At 39.6% G+C, this 19241-nt stretch overlaps 1 protein-coding gene across 1 annotated transcript in view; it reads right to left on the bottom strand.

Moving 5' to 3' along the window:
* pigk (phosphatidylinositol glycan anchor biosynthesis, class K) overlaps positions 1 to 18529 on the bottom strand; it is a 38779-nt gene extending 20250 nt beyond the window's left edge. The window contains exons 1-9 of the mRNA XM_079651942.1: positions 18385 to 18529; positions 18138 to 18191; positions 17930 to 18021; positions 16803 to 16938; positions 15784 to 15895; positions 12608 to 12704; positions 7589 to 7706; positions 6333 to 6443; positions 3616 to 3788 (exon numbers count right to left, since the gene is read on the bottom strand). Of these exons, the coding sequence (XP_079508068.1) occupies positions 3616 to 3788; positions 6333 to 6443; positions 7589 to 7706; positions 12608 to 12704; positions 15784 to 15895; positions 16803 to 16938; positions 17930 to 18021; positions 18138 to 18191; positions 18385 to 18450 (959 nt within the window). The 5' untranslated portion in view covers positions 18451 to 18529. The remainder of the gene's footprint in view (positions 1 to 3615; positions 3789 to 6332; positions 6444 to 7588; positions 7707 to 12607; positions 12705 to 15783; positions 15896 to 16802; positions 16939 to 17929; positions 18022 to 18137; positions 18192 to 18384) is intronic.
* Positions 18530 to 19241: the final 712 nt, after the last annotated feature.

Here is a 19241-nt window from a genome sequence, read left to right as displayed (position 1 = left end):
CCTGTGGTGCCGGACACAGAGGTCTCATAATGATCCATTTCCGTGATTGCTTTTTTGACACGATCCAGATGTGTTGCAAAAAACAGTTGAACCAAGCCCAGTCTGGATTTAGAAACACATTTATATAAAAGAGGTTGGATGATGTCTGTAAGTAGAGCTGCAACAAATCATTATTTATGCTATTGTTAATCTGTTATTTTGCCAAATTAACCGATAAGAACGTGCAAATAAATGTTGATTTAAACCCTGAGGAGATACATTTGAATGTGCCTGTAACAAGATATCCAGTTATATATAATAAAGAAAAGCAGCAAGTCTCTGTTTGAGAAGCTGGATTCTGTTTTAATGGTTCATTGATTTCGACTTGATCCAATCAATACTCCATTAATAGTCCCAGTACCAATTTTCTACTGTAAATCTGGTCTTTCCCATCATTTAAGCGTCTAGAGAGAGACGCTTGTTTTTCTGTGTTTCTGTGCATCAAGCTGGATTTTCTGTAACCAAGAAAACATAAGGGGGAAAACATATATGTTACATGCAAGACCCTGCACGAATACTAAAGAGCTACTGTATTTCTATTTTGTACGTGGTCGTGCCGTGAATAACATGCCTTTGTTTAGCCTTCTGTTATTTTGTGTGGCAAGCTGCACATGTTTACACTGGCAATACAGTCACCTTGAAACTATCCCATTTCTATTACAATACATGACACAATTTGATAATCACCCTGGTGATTCAAATCATGTTTTTATTCTCTGAAAAACATCCTTGTATACCTAACCTCCTTTAACAATTTGCCAGAGAATATTCCATCACCCAACTCACAATGCAATATTAATCTCACCAACATGTTACAGGAGACCTATTGTGCTTTTTGTAAGCATGCCTGAATCCATTGGACTCCTTGTATAACATAAAGACATCACGATGTAACACTCACACCTCTATTGTGCCAGCACGCCAACACATTGTAGGTTAAGGGGCGGGACATCTCTAATGGCGCTTTTCCACTGCAGGGCCTCGCACGGCTTAGTACGGTATGGTTAGGCCTTGGTAGGCTAGGCTCACTTTATGCTGCGTTTCCATTGCAGTTTAGTAGCTGGAGCAGTAACTATAGCAACGCAGTGTAGACGTCATCTTCAATGCGAACCACAAAACCAAAACATCAGCCGTTAGCAGTTAGCACTCAGAGCTCACAGCTCTTCATATCTGTTCAGAAACTAGACAAAAGTTAAACAAGTACAAACCACAGACTGTCTGTGTCATGGCGAATACAGTCGCTGGTTTATTTATGTCTGTAGGCCGTTGTTGTGAGTGTGGACGGTCGGAGCATATATAACGTTAGCGATCCGAACTCCATTCTGAAAACACGCATTTCAAAAGTTTTTTCGCCTGCCGTCTGTCCTCAGACTTGTATCAGTATGTTGTTACTTCGGCATCATTTTGAAACGTGTATTACAATTAAATCACGGTCAAATATGTTCATTTTGTTGTAGTTGTAGCCCCCTTGCCAGTGATTCTCTCTGACCATTCAGCAGTCGATAGTGTTTACATCACTAGTTTAGCATATTCAGCCCGGTTGTTGGCTCGGTAAGAACCTTGATTTTGGAGGGCCAGAATACAGGTGAAAAAGTAGCCCTGAGCCGGAACTACCTCAAGTGGAAAAGCAAAAAAAATGGGCCGGGTTTGGAACGGCACGCTTAAACCGTGCTGCAGTGGAAAAGCGCCATAAGCGGTTGACCAATCACAACAGAGCCAACCAGCAAACCAATCAGAGCAGACTGATTTTGATGGTGAAAAGAGGAGCTGCAGCACAGGCAGTATGGCATTAAAGCATCAAAACATGTCACAGTACAGGTATGACAATTAGCATACAAGTGTCCCCTTTAACAAAAAACTTAAATGTGACAGCCAAAATGACAGAGAGTGCTGTAAGCCTCCTCAACACCTTTAAACTTTTTACGATAGTGTTTTCTATCATTCCTAAAAGTAGAAAGAAGCCGCTAGTGCTTTGCTGCATCAGTAAACTGAGCTCCGTTAAACATCAAATGAATGGGGATTGCTGGATCTTACATCAGAATGGTAGATGCAACGTCTCTCTAGGACTGAATGAGGGCAAGAGGCAGCTCGATACACCGCTGCTGTGTTTCTTTGTTGTATGAGATCAGCAGACCTAGAGTCAGCCTCTAATCAATAATAAACTAATAGGGGAAGTTGTGTGCAATGACTAACTAGCCTAGAGCCAAAACAGCAGATGACTAAAATCAGTTTAGCAATTACCTCTTAATTACGAATTAGCAGCCAACCACATGAGGTCCTTTCACTATAACACCTCCCAGTGGTTCGATTAAATCCCATCTTGATGGAATTAATAGAATAGTGAGTGTAATAAAGTTTTAATTTCCATCACATCTGTTTGTAGAGCACTACAATCTATTCCTTACCTTCAGCCTAATGAGCCAAAATAAGGAGGAGTGATTGTATTTTGGTGCATTAGCTGAGCGTTTCCAAAAACTCCAGGGGATTAGTGTGTGGGAACTAATATGAGAAAGTTAACCATATTTCATGACACAGAGTTTGACAGCTCTCTACAGACATCTAGTGGCTGAATATATTTCTCACATCATGTCTCGACTTGATGCTATGAGAGAATGAACTGAATTCAAATTTGGATGCATTTGGTTAAATTCATCCCAGGGTGGCGCCACATTCAACCAATCAGAAGCACCGCTGCTCACTCAGGGCCACTGATGAAGAGTTACTGATTTATAGACTACACAGGCTGTTCAATTATGATCCTCACTTTGTTGCGAAAGTGCAGGAACTGATTATAAGTACCATCTGATTGAGCTGTATTAACCTCAAGCAGCCATGTCATTGGTCAACCGTGGCAGGTCTTAAATCACCTACAGGGTAGTCATAGCAACTCACGTCATTAGTAGAGAAGTCAATATAGCTAATAAGAGACCGGAGAGAAATCAAAGGTCTAGCAGGTTGAGAAACAAAAGCAAAACGAATGTTGTCCGCAGCACTTCAATTAAAACAAAGACACCTCAATTCACGTTTTTTTACATGCAGGTTGTCCCCAATCCACCTTGAACATCACTTCACTTTAGACGTATGGGGAACAAAAGGGTTCATACGGATTAGTTTCTATTATATATTCTATTGATGAATATGTTTTATCATTCAAATATTATTTGTTTAGTCTTGTTAGTTGATTTGGGTCGACTTACACAACGTAAATACACTTGTAAAAAAGATTAAAACAAAATAAATAATGATTTCATTATCTTTGAACCACTTATAAAACAGCAAACTTATACCACCGATAATGGAACAACTATATAAACAGAACATTATCAGGCAGTGAGAAATCAAGTTGAGTGTTTGTCAAAGAGAGGGGTTATAATAAAAAGAAAATAGGTTTAGGTATAGACTTATTGATCAAGCCTGGTTGGGAGTGGCAGATTGCTTCCGATGGCGTCCAATAAGAAGGTTAAAATACCTTAAGTTAACGTTTTAAAGACCCAGCGAATAAAGTCATTTTCATTATGTATTTTTCTATCTCCCTAGCCATACATATTCTAATCATTGCCAAATAACTCTGCTTACCTCAGCTCCACCTGCTGGATGGGGTCGGTCAAGTTGATGGTTTCCATGGTGATCTCAATCTTGCGCACGCTGCCAAAGAAATCAGTGATGAGGACACTTCCTGGGTCCCTCAGGAAGAGGTCAGTACGGTGGCCCGGAGTGGACACACACTGACTCTTGGGACACACTTTGAACTGGGGAGAAAACACAAGCAGTGTGTTAGAAATATTAAACTTCAAAAACAGCAAAAGAGGCAAGGCTCCATTCACATCACAATCTGCCATTTACAAATAAAAACCCTGTCAAAACTAAAATAGTACAGTTTTAAATCTGATAAGCATTTATTTGCAAAATGGAGTTCATCTCAATTTGTTGCCATGAACTTTAAAGTCAAATCCAAATTTGTATTAATGTTAAACGACAAATGTTAATGTTTTACTTTCTATCTCCTTTTAAGTATGACTATTGATATCTTTAGAAGCTCCTGAAACTTTCATTTTTAGTGTCAGTGTTGAATGGGGAGACAGAGGAAATGACGAAAACGAACCCTTTCCAAACTATATAAATAAATGCTACTAGATAAATATCTGCAGTACAGTAGACATCTGCTCATGCTGCTGTCAAGAGCTTTAGCATCAATTCAATTGTGCAGGTCACTTTTTCCAGGAGACAGTGGGTCAGATGGTGTTAAAGAGTTTCACTTTCTATACTACAGACAGGAGCCAGCTGCGTCAAACATGGCTACAGCGTCAGTGGGAGCTGTTCAAAGGTGCAAGCAGCATGACATTTGTTTATGCCATCATCAATCAGAAATCTTTCAGTGATTGGTTGAATGAGCTCCCCATTGACATCAGGACAGCAGAAAGCTTACACATATTCCGGCGCAGACTGAAAACTCATCTCTTTCGACTCCACTTCGAGCGATTGAATTACTAACAAAGCACTTATATACTAATAAAGGACTGGCTTATCTAAAGCCAGTTGAGTAGCACTTGAAATGTTTAGCTCTATGAAACCTGATGTACTTATGATTCTGTTTTCTTCAAGTTTGTATTTTCCTGGTCGAACGTACTTATTGTAAGTCTCTTTGAATGAAAGCGTCAGCTAAATGCAATGTATTGTAATGGTGTGTCACCACTTGTGGGTTAATCCTCTCAAGTGTTCATCAGTGTTTTCTCTGACTGGTCTCTTCGTTTGAAATGAAATGAAAAAGAAAATCATTAAACCGAGGTTAGCATTTTGTCTATCAGACAAACGAGGATTGGACAATTGGAGGAGGATTTTGTTGAGAAGGTGGAGGCAATTTCTGATTCATCAAAGGGCAAGCTTCTGCAGACTGGATTAAAGACAACAACAGAGGGCTCGTCCGGGAAATCCATGATATCGATCCTTAAATCCACAACATAGCTGGAGAACAAAGAGTGCATCTCCAGAAAAAGGAAGATTGGAGAGAATAATAAGCGTTAGTCAGAGAGCATTGATTTAGCTGGCGCTGAGTGCAGGGAGAGGATTTCAGGGCAGTTGATTTTAACTCCTGGTGAGGAGGCAGTGGATCTCTGCAGGACTGTGGAAGATAAAAAGGGAGGCCGTGGCCTGAAGCAGCGTGTTCTCCCATCACCTCCGTCATGGCTGAAAGGCCAAAAAGCCTAAACACAGTATCAGACATTCTGCTTCAAGTGCTGTGTGACTTTCATCTCCTTTAGGACCACAAACAGCAGACAGAGGAGGAAGAGGAGGGAAGCTGCATTTACCTGCCACAGTCACACAAAGTGGATCCTGCATGGATATCTGTTAAATCTGCCACAATCATTTTCTAAATATTAACTTATTTCAGTTAACCAATACATCTTTAACAACAAAAGGAACACTCCATTTTCTCAGGACTTAAATTGAGGTCTTCAAATCGCTTATGAGGTTTGAAATCCAATTATAATCTAATTAGTGCCGAGTAGGTACTTGCAGTGCTATACAACATAAAGGAATTACATACACACAATAGAGAAGCAGAATCCAGAGAATGTTTGGCATTTGTCTTTATAAAGCTGATACAATTCAGTATTGTCTGGTGCGGTGAATTATTTTCAATTAACTTAGGCCCCGTCCACACGGACACGAAACGGGTTGTATCGGAACCGTGGAAACGGAGCCCTCAAACGGCAACGGGTCCCAAGGTGGGTAGATCTGCGGAAGAAACGCTCTGGGGGGGCCTAACGGCTCCGTGTGTACGTCCTATACGATCATTTCCTGATAACCATGAAGCCATAGCCCCGCCTCTCCCCACCTCTGCTGCTCACTGCTGTAGCATGGTCAGTAGCAGATGTTAGTGCAAAATCTACAGCTCCTCTACCACAACCATCAGCAACAAGTGGACATGGAGAACTACATGAACTACATGCTAAATCCACCGCGGAGAATAAACAGAAGGGCAACCAGGCAACCATGGCAACCATGCTCGGGGGGTCTTCTTCGCTGCTTTTGGCGTATTTTGTGGCGGAAGTACAGCGCCACTTACAGGCCCGGCATATGTACCACAGCGTCTCCAGCGGGTCGAGCGGTCTCGTGTGGACGGACACGTTTCTTGAGCCGATACCGTGTGGACGGAATACATTTTTGATATCGAATTTGGTTATTTTTCGTGTCCGTGTAGATGCAGCCTTAGTTTACCAATTCGACTGATTCTATAATGTCTGCTCTACAGTACGTTTGTTCTCTCTGACATTAGTTAAAGTCACACTCACCAGGTCATTCATATTGGATTTGCTTGCAGGGTGGATGTCTTCCAGGAACTCCAGCAGGTAGAAGGTGTAGCGGTCCATCAGATGGACTCCGATGGCCAAATCTGGCTGATGCTGTGGGAGGACAAAAAGAAAAAACATTTGTATATTCATTGTCCAACAACACTTTAGGTGATGGGATGTTTTTTTTTTACTTTTGGCTCAGAAATCCTTCTTTGCCCAAGACTGGGAACAAGATTATATTTCCTTTGGATGATCAAATAAATCCCAGTCATGTCTCATCCACCACAAATAACTCTTTACCCTCAGGATACATCAGGACAAAAACATGCCACTTTGTTTTAATGTGCGAAAAGTGTTATGGTTTGACGTCGTGTGTAATTATGTACTTTCGAAGTCTGATAAGCGAAGTTTGGCATTGTGAATGAATACGCTGCATGATCACTGCAGATCAAATATAAGTACTCCTCACAACTGCACTTCATTTTAATATATGGTATGAATGAAATAACTTGCTAGTGCTGGCAGTCGGCCATATTGACTGACTTCCAACACCTTCAACTACACTGTGGTATTGCAGATATGGGTGTAAAAGATTTGATGTTCAGAATGAAATAACCGTCCTTCATTCATTGTCAACAAAATTTTTTTAATGCACTTTCACATTAAATCAAACATAATTTGCTTCACTTCCATGGTGTGCTACATTCCTGATTATGTACAGATCTTATCATTACATTTTTTTTTTTTGCTGACGTATCAAAATAAGAAGTTTGTTATTTACCTGAAATCAGTGCATTTTTATTTTGCCTTTTTTATCTACGCTGTAAATTACTCTTCTAAACTGAACTGCATACAAAACATTCACAAAGGTTTTCCAAAACCACGCTTTTTGGTTAGATAATCATGTAATTGTAAGAAAGCCAACATTGTAATGGTTGATAATATGTGTTTGATTGCGCAGCAGAGGGCAGCACACACAGACATCTCAACTCGTGCTTAACAGGTCGTACAAAAATTATTCAGAAGGATTCATTTTTGTTTATAAAGTATTTTTGGAAAGATATGACTTTTGTGCCTTTAGCAAAACAAATCTTTACACTTGAGATTGTATTAAGGGGAGAGTGTGTATGAACACGTTGCTCTGTCCTAGTCTTGAGTTGCAATGTGTTATGAAACCACGCGGCTTATTACAAAACCTGACAAACTGATGGATGATTTTTAATTTAATGTTAATTGTGTGAGGGCAGGTAACTCACCGACAGAGAGTCCTCTCCGACCTGACTGCTGGCCAGAGCCATGAGGTTTGGGGAGTAAAACCGCTCGTACATGGAGGCGCCCTGACAGGTGTCTATGATGAAGAGCAGCTCGTTATACCTGGAGACACACACACACACACACACACACACACACACACACACACACAGAGGATCATTCTCAAACAGGACTGATGAGAAAGAACACAGATGGCATATCTCTCATCCATTTGCGCCAATAAAAAAAAACCTGGCACTACACAAACCTCCAAACCATCTTACATAATGCAGTTGCCATGGTAACCAAGAAAAACCAACACACACACACACCATGTATACATCACTTCAGGGGACATTACATTGACTTACATGCATTTCCTGGAGACTTATCCTACCCTTAACCATCACATGCCTAACCCTAACCAAGTCTTCACCCTAAAATTAATGACCTCCATTACACACACACACACACACACACACACACACACACACACACACACACACACACACACACACACACACACACACACACACACACACACACACACACACACACACACACACACACACACACACACACACACACACACACACACACACACACACACACACACACACACACACACACACACACACACACACACACACACACACACACACACACACACACACACACACACACACATCAACCCATTCCAATGAAAGCCTCTCCTTCATAAGAGGTTTTGGAATCATTTGTATTCTGGTTATTCACTTTCTGTTCAGGTGATGCTTTCATTAGTCTAAAAGGTTGGGCTTCTATGGAGGAGAATATACAGACAGCGGATCTAGATTAAAAACAAACTAAAAAACACAACAATAAGCGGATTATTGAAACTATCTATTGTGGGGATTTTTGTGAATATCATCGCATTAGTGACTCAAATAGAGAAGAGAGAAGTAGAGCCTGATTACAAAAAATACAGGAAATAAAAACTCAGTTATCCTTCATGTATGCCTAATGATTTATGATTCAGTGATGTAGGGCTGCAACAAACGACTAATTTGATAATCGATTAATCTATCGATTAATGAAACGATTAATCGATTATTCGGATCGTTAAGGTTTTAACTGTACTACTACTTATATCAATACTGCTTATCGATCCGGTCCTTTCAACGATAGTATTAACGGTTCTTTTGACAAGAAATAAGGTAAACTAACTCAACAAATTGTGAACAAAACTAACATTGCTTTTTATTTTAATTAAATGCATAATATTTCACATCAAAAGAAACAACAATGTTTTAACAAATCATATTAAATAATGTGATGACAGAACTGTAAACAGAATAGCTGAAACTTTAACAAAATAATTAATTCAGTTACCTCTAATCATTAACCTATGTTTTTATAACTGAGTTAACTCTGCGTGTTGCTGCTAGCATACATAACACCTGACGTGGAAAGGTTACTCTTGGAAGGGGCTACAGAGCTACTAGAAAGACAGCCGAACCCGGTGCATTTCTCCGTCTGAATGTGGTGCACTTTTGCTAAATGTTTAGACAAATTGCTCGTTTTACCGCCTTTATATTTTTTTTTTTTGATGTTAAACACGACCAAAACTGAAGTTATTGTACTTGGCCCGAAGAATCTACGAAACAAATTATCTAAAGATATATTAACTATGGATGGCATTAATTTGGCCTCCAGTGAGGCTGTAAGGAATCTTGGTGTTATATTTGATCAGGATTTATCCTTTAACGCCCACATAAAATCAATTTCAAGGACCGCCTACTTCCATCTACGTAACATTGCAAAAATCAGGCATATCTTGCCTCAAAACGATGCAGAGAAACTAGTCCATGCATTTGTTACTTCAAGGCTGGATTATTGTAACTCCTTATTATCAGGGTGTACCAAGAAGTCAGTCAAGTCGCTTCAACTGATTCAAAATGCTGCAGCTCGTGTACTAACCAGAGTTAGGAAAAGGGACCACATTACTCCTGTTCTGGCTGCCTTACACTGGCTCCCTATAGAACACAGGATAGAATTTAAAATTCTTCTTCTCGCCTACAAAGCCCTTAATGGGCAGGCGCCATCTTACCTTAAAGAACTCATTATACCCTATTGTCCTACTAGGGCATTGCGTTCCAAGAATGCAGGGTTGTTGGTTGTTCCTAGAGTCTCTAAAAGTACAATGGGAGCCAGAGCCTTTTCTTATCAAGCTCCACTTTTGTGGAATCAGCTTCCAGTTTGTGTTCGGACGGCAGACACCCTATCCGTTTTTAAGAGTGCGCTTAAGACTTTCCTTTTTGATAAAGCTTATAGTTAGGGCTGATTAGATTCAGCCCCTAGTTTTGCTGATATAGGCTTAGTTTGTCGGGGGACATCTTACTTCTTCCTTCTCTCTGTCTATACCTGTGTACTCTCATGTTCCGATTAACCCAGCTTCCCCAAATTTCTTTCTTTTTGGTGTCTATATACGTCGGGATCCGGAGTCATGGATGATCCTGCGGTCCTGTGTCATGGATTGCGAGTCCTGGATCTTGAGTCGTGGCTGCGGTCCTGGATCATAAGTCCTGGATGGATATCCTCGTGGATTCATCTTCTTATTATACACACATGCATTTCAAAACATTTGGACTACCTATGTTGCAAATGTATTATCTTTTCAATTTACACACGGCATCTATTGCACGTCTGTCCGTCCTGGGAGAGGGATCCCTCCTCTGTTGCTCTCCCTGAGGTTTCTCCCATTTTTCCCTTTAAACTGTGGGGTTTTCTCTGGAAGTTTTTCCTTGTACGATGTGAGGGTCTAAGGACAGAGGGTGTCGTATTGTCATACTGATATTCTGTACAAACTGTGAAGTCCACTGAGACAAATGTAACATTTGTGATATTGGGCTATATAAATAAACATTGATTGATTGATTGATATATGATAAACTGTTATTGCAATTTTGGTAACGAGCATTGTCCACATCGAGACGGATAAAGTTTAACCACACCTCGGAGCGCGTTCTCTCCGCCATCTCCTGCGTGTGTGTGTAAACTGCCCCGCCCCCTCGCAAGCAGGCGGGGGAGAGATCGCTCGTCTGAATTCGGAAGATCGAAAATACATTATAGACGCATTTTGTAGTCATATTGCATATTAGAAACTGAGTTGGCGACACTAAGACTGCGATATAATGTTTATGTAGCAATAATACATAACATATGTTTTTAAATGTCTCCTGTACCCATACAAAAGAGCGATAACGTTGGAGTTTAACGGGGTGTAGAACACATGTGATGACGTCACCAACGAATCGACGACTGAATTAGTTGCCAACTAATTTGGTAATCGATTTTAATCGATTAAGTCGATTAGTTGTTGCACCCCTACAGTGATGGCAGGTGAGATGAAACTCATTTGAATTTCTCAAATCTATTCAACAAAAAAACATGCTGTAATATATACGCTTTTCAGCATACAATATTAATTAAAGTGAAGTACATTGCACCTATCCCTGATATCCCTTCACAGAACTAAAGTATGCTTTTAAAAAAGGTTTAATGAGATGATGGAATCAAAGCTGAACTGTATAAAAAGGCACACATGCTGAAAACCCAACCCCACCAGGGTCTGGGGGGATTCTCCCCCAGGAGATTTTTAGAAATACTAACAAACTATGCATTCTGGTACACTCTGAGAAGAAAATAAAAAAATCTATTATTACCCGACATATTAATATGTTAAGCCATTGTTTGTTTTTCACTTTGTTCTGACATCTTGCTGCGAGAAGAGTAAAGAGGAGATAGTCTGTGTGACTTACTTTAAATTGTGGGTAAGGGTAGATAGCCCCCATTGTTCTGTGACCTCTCAATCATCAAACCGGGGGTCATATTTCATCATGTGTTCATTTTTATCTGAAGTTGTACCCATGGATGTATAAAGAAGAGTTCTACCGCAAAGTTATTCTCCGTGGGGACTTCCGGCAACCTTCTTGATTCTGATTGGCCAGAAGACTCGAAAAAACATCAGCAAAGAAGTTTTATTGAGAAGATGATCACTACGTGACAGAAGTTTTCAAAACCGTTTATGGTCTCCGGTACTTCCAGTCCAACGCCGACTGCATGCACAGCGTTAGAAAATCGGGCCTTCAAAATAAAAGTTTGACTTTTTCCCAAAAAAAAAGAAAAAAAAGAATTCCAAACTTTTTTTTTCTTCACTCAGATATCCGCGACCCACTCGAAACGGGTCTGCGACCCACTTTTGGGTCGCGACCCACCAGTTGAGAACCACTGCTCTAGAAGGCCCGGTAGTTAACTGGCTCGAGACAGAGGATCTAGATTCTAGATGAATGCCACGAAGCAATTCATGCCGTTTTATTGTTTTTAACGTTGTGCAACAGGTGAAGATGATGTTGTTGCGGAATTGTTGTGAGTACCCTTTTGAAGACGACAATTCAGTGAGAAGACGGACACTATAACAGCGGGGGGGGGGGGGGGGGGGGGGTTTCTGTGTCTACAGAAGGTCCAGTTGTGGTAGACACGGTTCGCCCCTGATCGAACGTAATGATAAGTAAACATCTTGAAAAGTTCTGTTTCACAATATTAACGTATTTCACCAAACACTGACTGTTTCCGAATGAAGTCTGCTGGAGGTATTTAAAAACAATATTTTTGAGTTAATTTACTCCTGAAAATCTACAAAATCTTTTAGCACCAAAACATTGAAAACACAATGCATTTAAACACTGATTAATAATCAAGGTAGTGAATGAGCAAAGTCTGTGACACTGTAAAATGTGTATTTTGTATAGAGCCCTGCATTTTAAGAACACGGCTTATAAAAGCAGCCAATCTCTTCCTGAGTCGCTCCTAAAGACTTGATATATATAACATGTCATTAAATGAGTATTGACTTGCTTCCTAGATAATTGGCCCTCAGGGGAATTAAGGAAATAGTGAAGAGGACTTACAACAGAGGGAACACAGTGTTGGATGTTTCCGCACGAGGCCCATCACACTTCTATGTGAGTTTCCACTTTATTTACCTTCTCTTCTGCCACATCTGCTCAAAGGCGTCGGCCAGCTCCACGTTGCTGATCTCCTCAGAGTCCTGGAACTTCAGAAAGCCGTTTCCACCATGGCCTGTTAGACAAACACATATTATTCATTATGAATTCCTCTCTGATTCATATTGCTAAAAATAGAAGAAGTTAAAGAATAGAAAATAACAAGCTGAAAATAAAACCGGCTGGCAGCCGTGGGGGAGAAACAACTGAAACTCTCCTGCATGCAGCCACAGATTAATAATGTAAAGAAATCAAAACAGACTCTTTCAAACATATATCTATAAAAACAAATCTCAAGAGTTTAGAAACATGACTCATGATGTGACATGCCTTTTAAGGGGTAGATAATGCTCAGTGTTGCGAATATTGCATTTTCAGCTCCCCTATTGTAAGAACCTTTCCGTCAAACAACTTAATAGTGTCAACTTTTTAATGATTTTACCTTCTGGGCCAACTTAAAGGTGGGGTAGGTCATTTTGGAGAAACCAGCTCCAGTGCGCTAGAATTTGAAAATACACAGCCGGAAGGAATCTGCCACTTCCTTACAGAGCCCCTCCTCTAACACACACGAACGCGCACATGACCAATGAGGGCACGAGATAAGTTTGTGCACAGATGGAAGGCTGACAGGCAGGTAGGCCATCCAGTTACTTTAGCCGGGCCGGTTCAGATGATTGGTCGAGCTTTTTACAGCACTACGGCTTCCACAGATGACATTTTTTTATGTATTTATTGTCAAAGCATTTAATATATTCATTGCTATCGGGATGTTAATAGCATTCCATGGAATATAACAAAAAGAGTTTCTGAAGTGAATTACCTACCCCACCTTTAACCATCGATGCAGTAAAGATCAAACACAGACAACCTGAACTCATGTTAATATACTGTATTTCGTTGCAGCAAACACGATGTGAACTAACACAGTTCTGTAGAAAAACTATTTGAAGCTTTACTGAAATGTAAATTAGAGGAGGTGCTATACCTCACCTGAAAAACAAATCTTTAATATAAATCATAATACTGAATTAACTGAATTAACCTTAACCCACAAGAAACAATTAGGGTTAGAACAACGACAACATATGCCATATATTTAATGAGTGTTGCTGCTATGAGTCTGTCATCTACTAAATGTAGAAATTAATTAAAGACAAACTACATGAAGATGTGGAAAGTTTGGTTACATTATATACTGATCAATACCTGGCTATAATATAATGCTCTGCGCCTGCATGTACTGCTGGGGGTCTCTCTCTGTTTTTATATTTAATTGTACTGCTAAGACTGTTACTACTCTATATTTCTCACATCTGTGAATCTGATGAGCTACGATTCTTTATATCTTAAGTTGAAATCTTCACTGAAGACACACTTTTTCTCTCTGGCCTTCTAGTCAGAGCTGAGCATGACACCTGACATTTCTCTGTGTTTTGTTTTTATATTTCTGCTGTAAATTCGTGTCCTTTCTATTTTCTTTTCTTATGTTATTGTAGTGTGCTTGTCTTACATGTACAGCACTTTGGCTTGACTAAAAATCGTTTTTAAATGTGCTTTATAAAAAAAACTTGATTTAAGTTGTTATTCTATTGTATGTCTGTATTGTATTTGTATGTTCAGGACCCAAGACAAGAGGCCCACTTGCATCCTTCTTAAGGAAATCCCCTGAATAAGCTACAAACTACATACAGGTACTTTACTGACAACCATAAGGAGTTCTTTCTCACATCCCTCTCTGAAACATGTGTCTCTTTAGCTAAGCAGGGTTGTAGACACTGTAAAAGGAATATTTACACTTCTTTAACCATAACAGCTGATCGAGCATTACTTCATAATTACCGTAATTTTCGGACTATAAGGCGCACCTGAATATAAGCCGCAGCAGCTAAATTGAATGATGTGTACATATATAAGCCGCACTGGACTATAAGCCGCAGGTGTTTTAATGTTTAATTACCATATGTAAGGGTTCGTGCACAGAGGGGATTATCGGGAAAGAGATGGCTGTTTGAGGAAGCTCCCATTTATTAACATTTCAACAAACAAGTTGCATATTTGCATAACGTATTCAAGTGTTAGCATTTAGTGCAATAGTAGCTACAGAACATGTGCTGTGTAAACTGTACTGTATCACATAGCGTTTCAGACACACAAACTTTTCAACTTTCAAACTTAAACGGTGCGCTCCCAGCGCACGTACCGGCAGTGATCTACAGCAGTGGTTTTCAACCAGTGGTACGGGGACAAACTGTCTCGCTCTCGTAATGTCTGTCTGTCTTGCTCTCGTTCTGTCTCTCGTACCACTCTCGGTTCCACTTTTACTTTTGCGCGCTACCTGTCTCACTCTTTTCCGGCCTCCAGCTTTTCCTGCTGGAGCCCGCCGCTTAAAGGTGGGGGTCCGCGGACCGGCCATAGAGCCCATAGAGTTAAAGGTGGTGGACTGTAACCTGTAAAATCCATAGATTTAGGAGGTCCCCTAGTGGCTGCTAGCTGTAAAAATCCATAGATTAGCCGCACCGTTATATAAGCCGCAGCGTCGAAAAATGGGAAAAAAGGCGTGGCTTATAGTCCGAAAATTACGGAGTAGGGCTGCATGATATATCGTGTCGTGACGATAATCGCGATATATACGCATGTTCGATATTCACATCGCAGGACGTGCGATTTTTTATTTTTTTATTTTTTAGGACTTGCGATATTAAGTAAGCAAATGAACTCAAACACGTCATGTTATAATTATTTTGCTGCTTGCTACAAAAGGAAAACTTCCGCGTCTCTTATGTCAGGGGTACTTGAGTGAGTGACATGCAGCAAACCACCAATCACAATCAAATCTCCAAAGCAAATGGACCCGGTGATTAAAGGTAAAAACACTGAATAAAGTCGTTTCATGTGTTTCTCCAGTTCGGCGCGGCTAACCGAGCTAGCTCAGCTTGTTGCTCTGATAACTTAAGATCCAGACGTCCGCGACTAAAATCCTTCATCCGGTTAAATATAGTTAAAAAAATACCAATTGTATAGCATTAAAGTTCAAGAAAGGATGATTTGCGGGAAAAAAAAAAACATCTTTTCTCCTGTCAGTTTTTTCCAATATCGTGCAGCCCTAGTAGAGAGTGTCAGTGGAGTGTGTGAGGGTGGATCTGTCCTTTAGTTACCTGTCAGATATATGAGGATGTTGCTCCGGTCGTCAGAGAGGAGGCGTTTGGAGCGCGGCGTGCTGGGCGGCAGCCGGCCCGTCAAAACACGCAGGAAGTTCTCCACGGTCACCTGAAGAGGATACAGATACAATATTCCTGCATGAGTCAGATGTGATGTATTATGTAATGTGCGTATTCTAATTCAACACACATCCACTGAGGCTTTGTATAACAGTGAGCAGTGACACACACACATTTAAAAACTGAACACCAGCATCAGTGGGGTCAGTATAAGGTGACTGCTCTATCTTTTAATTAAACTGTGAAAATCAATATTGTATTATTTTCTTCTTTGTTCCCCCTCTTGATACTTTATCTGCTTTTCTTGCCTGTAATTACCGTTGGACAGCAAACATTGATCGGTAGCGCGGTATTTGTTCATATTTAAAAGGACACGAAGCAGGGTAAATAATCAAAAACAAACTGTGATAAAGAGTCGATACGCTACAGGGAACTCCGCCTTGTGTTAACAAACACAACACCTAGAGCAGACTCTATTTGAGAATGCAAATAATATAAAATCATTTCCGGCCCAACCGAAAGAGCAAACACTGGACTCACAGTGTTGACATTAACAGCTTCCAGTTCCTGACTGCACCTGTATAATATTTGCCTACAAGTGATATTATACATCAGTATTTAGTTACTATAAAGCTGGTGAAACACTACATGGATACATCCACCTTGCATTGCATTTCAGATTTTAAACTTTTTATGAATGTCTTGTTCATTAAATAGAAAACATATGCAAACATGTAATAACTGTGCCTGATGTTTAAAAGAGAATATGCCGGTTAAAGCTCTCACCAAAGGGGTAAGAATATATTTCAAACAAATGTATGAATTTTGAGATGTGGAGTAATCTGTTTTTTTAGCCTTCAAGATGCAGACATGTACTATTAGACTTTGAAACAGATTGTAAAAAGGGAAACTGGCTTTCTTGTGTGAATAACCTTCTGACTGCAATGCAAACAGACCTCATATCCTCTGTAGTCCACCTCCACGTCGTCACCGTACACGTTCAGCTCCATGTTCTTGTGGCTGAACACGGTGGCAGGCTTGGGGTTTCTGTGGTTACAAGCCATGTCATCAGCCAGCATGAGAACTATGCGGCTGGAGAACGAGAACACAACAGAGACCATTAAAGATGACGACATTAGAAAACAAGGTAATGCTGCATTTGTCCTAAACACAGGTTCAGTGTGTCGTTAAATACCATTTGTGAACTGATTAGTTCAATTCAGTTTGGTTTTCAGATGCTTTTTATAAAAAGACTTTTTTCACATACACACAAAGGATGATATATTGAATTGAATATATAATGAATATATAATGTCTACTTGGGTGGAAGAATATATAATGAATATATAATGTCTACTTGGGTGGAAGTTTAAATAATAAATAAGGCAAGCAGTTAGTTAAGCAAACACAAAGACAAGGTCATATTATGCCTCACAACAGTTCATATCATGAATTAATTCATATCTGTTGCTTGGATCTTCTGAGACATTATGTAGTTAAGAATACTGATAGCACTTGTGATGAAGTATGTCTTAAATACATTTTCAGTTGGCAGAAGCTCAAGATTTTAAATGGCAGAATAAAGGTCGAGAGGCTTCTGCCGGAATACTCGTCACTTTCTTACTTTTGTAAAGTATGATCGAATGTGTTTTAGTGCTTGCCAACTATTTAGTTTGCCACGTATACAATCATAGAAAGTGTATTCCTAGAGTTTAGGTGACCATGCCAGGCAGGAACAGGAAAGTAAAACATTTGTAATAGTAGTATTTTACACTGAAAAAATATCTTGACTTACAGCGAGATAAAATGGTTGTGAGGATTTCTTGTGAGGCTCAAATGGGAGTCCAGAACTGTACCTATGTTTTTACATGTTTGCACATTTTCAAAATGTTGGCCAAAGTGTTGTGATCGATTATCATTTTTATAGTTCATTAATCTGATGATTGTTTTGATGAGTGTTTAGATTAATAGACTAATCATCTAAATCTGTCTCTGTTCTAGATAACCACAAGATCACGGTTACGTATCCAAAGATATGATATGAAATTAGACATTTTCAATACAGAAATGTTATTAAAGTTACCTGTCAGGAATGCCCAGCCTCTTAACACTCCTGTAGACGGATAAAGTGTTTGCCACATGACGGTAGTTGAACCAGAATCTGGATGTACACACCTGAGCATCAAACAAATAAGAAAAGCAGCTTTCACAAACATGTTTTCGCTGCTGCCATCATTAATGCAGACAATCAATTAGCTAAAAATGAAATGTTTAAATCAATAAATACTCACCAGAACAGCCCAGTTGTTTGTATGACCACTGCTAAACAACTGCCCTGCGCTTTCCTAAGAAATGTAGGGGAAATTAATAAATAATTGTATTAGTTTCGTCTCATACGAGCAATCAGGCTCATCACCACAACAGCTAGCATGACAGCAGAGAGAGCTAACATGGGAACGGCGTTTCAGGTGAAATTCAAACTAAAACAAACTAATTTACGGGATAATAATAGCTGCATGTGAAATAATACAGACTCACTTCGATGTTGATGCTGTTTGCTGATGAATAGGCGGCAAATAAGCTGAATAAAGTGAGTATTTTCATTGTGCAGCTCTGTTAGCTGTGGGCATCAAGGAAGTGAAAACCGGCGACTCCGTCCAGTAAGTGCTTCCGGTAGAATTAATTTCAAGATAAAAGCGGAGGCATGGAACATGTGGAAGGAGAAAAAAATATTATTTTACTGAAAGAATAAAGTTAACCTCTAAGATAGATAGCTGCTCTTTTTCATGGTTAATTGTTAAGAGATTTTATGTTGACAGTTAGCTGGTTCATCATCTCTAGTCAGACACTTTAGGCACTTTGTGATTAAACCATTTAGCTTTTGATAAACTTCAAATACAATGGAGTATGTGCGAGGAAAATATTGTTTTGTTTTTTTGTTCTACTATACAGCACGTGCTCATTGAAATAATGTGTCCCCTAAATACAAAAAAAGCTTATATGTTATAGCTTTTTCCAACCTTTTTCCGCATATACAAACACACATCAAATACACATACAGAATGTGCAAATCACAAACAGATGACATACATGCTAGTTGTAAATGAATTCATGAAAAAAGGAGATATTTTATGTTATTTCACTTTGATATTGTAATGAGTTGTTTGGTTTTGTGGTTTCTTGGAGTTGTTTTTCATGTGTCAATTCATTTAAGACACTTAAGGGGTTAGCATTAGACACAGATGACTGCATGTCTAATTCAGCGAATAATAATTCAGTCATATGTGGCAGATGGAAAAAAGAAGATTAGAAGTCAAGTAATGTTGACAGCTTCGTATTCAAATGCCTAGCCAGCTAATTGCTGAGGGAATTCATAATGAGAAGTGACATGTACT

The sequence above is a fragment of the Notothenia rossii genome (assembly GCF_949606895.1).
Source record: "Notothenia rossii genome assembly, chromosome: 9".
NCBI lineage: Eukaryota > Metazoa > Chordata > Actinopteri > Perciformes > Nototheniidae > Notothenia > Notothenia rossii.
The sequence above is the reverse complement of the archived record's forward strand: the minus strand, read 5'-3'. Positions and strand labels throughout refer to the sequence as shown.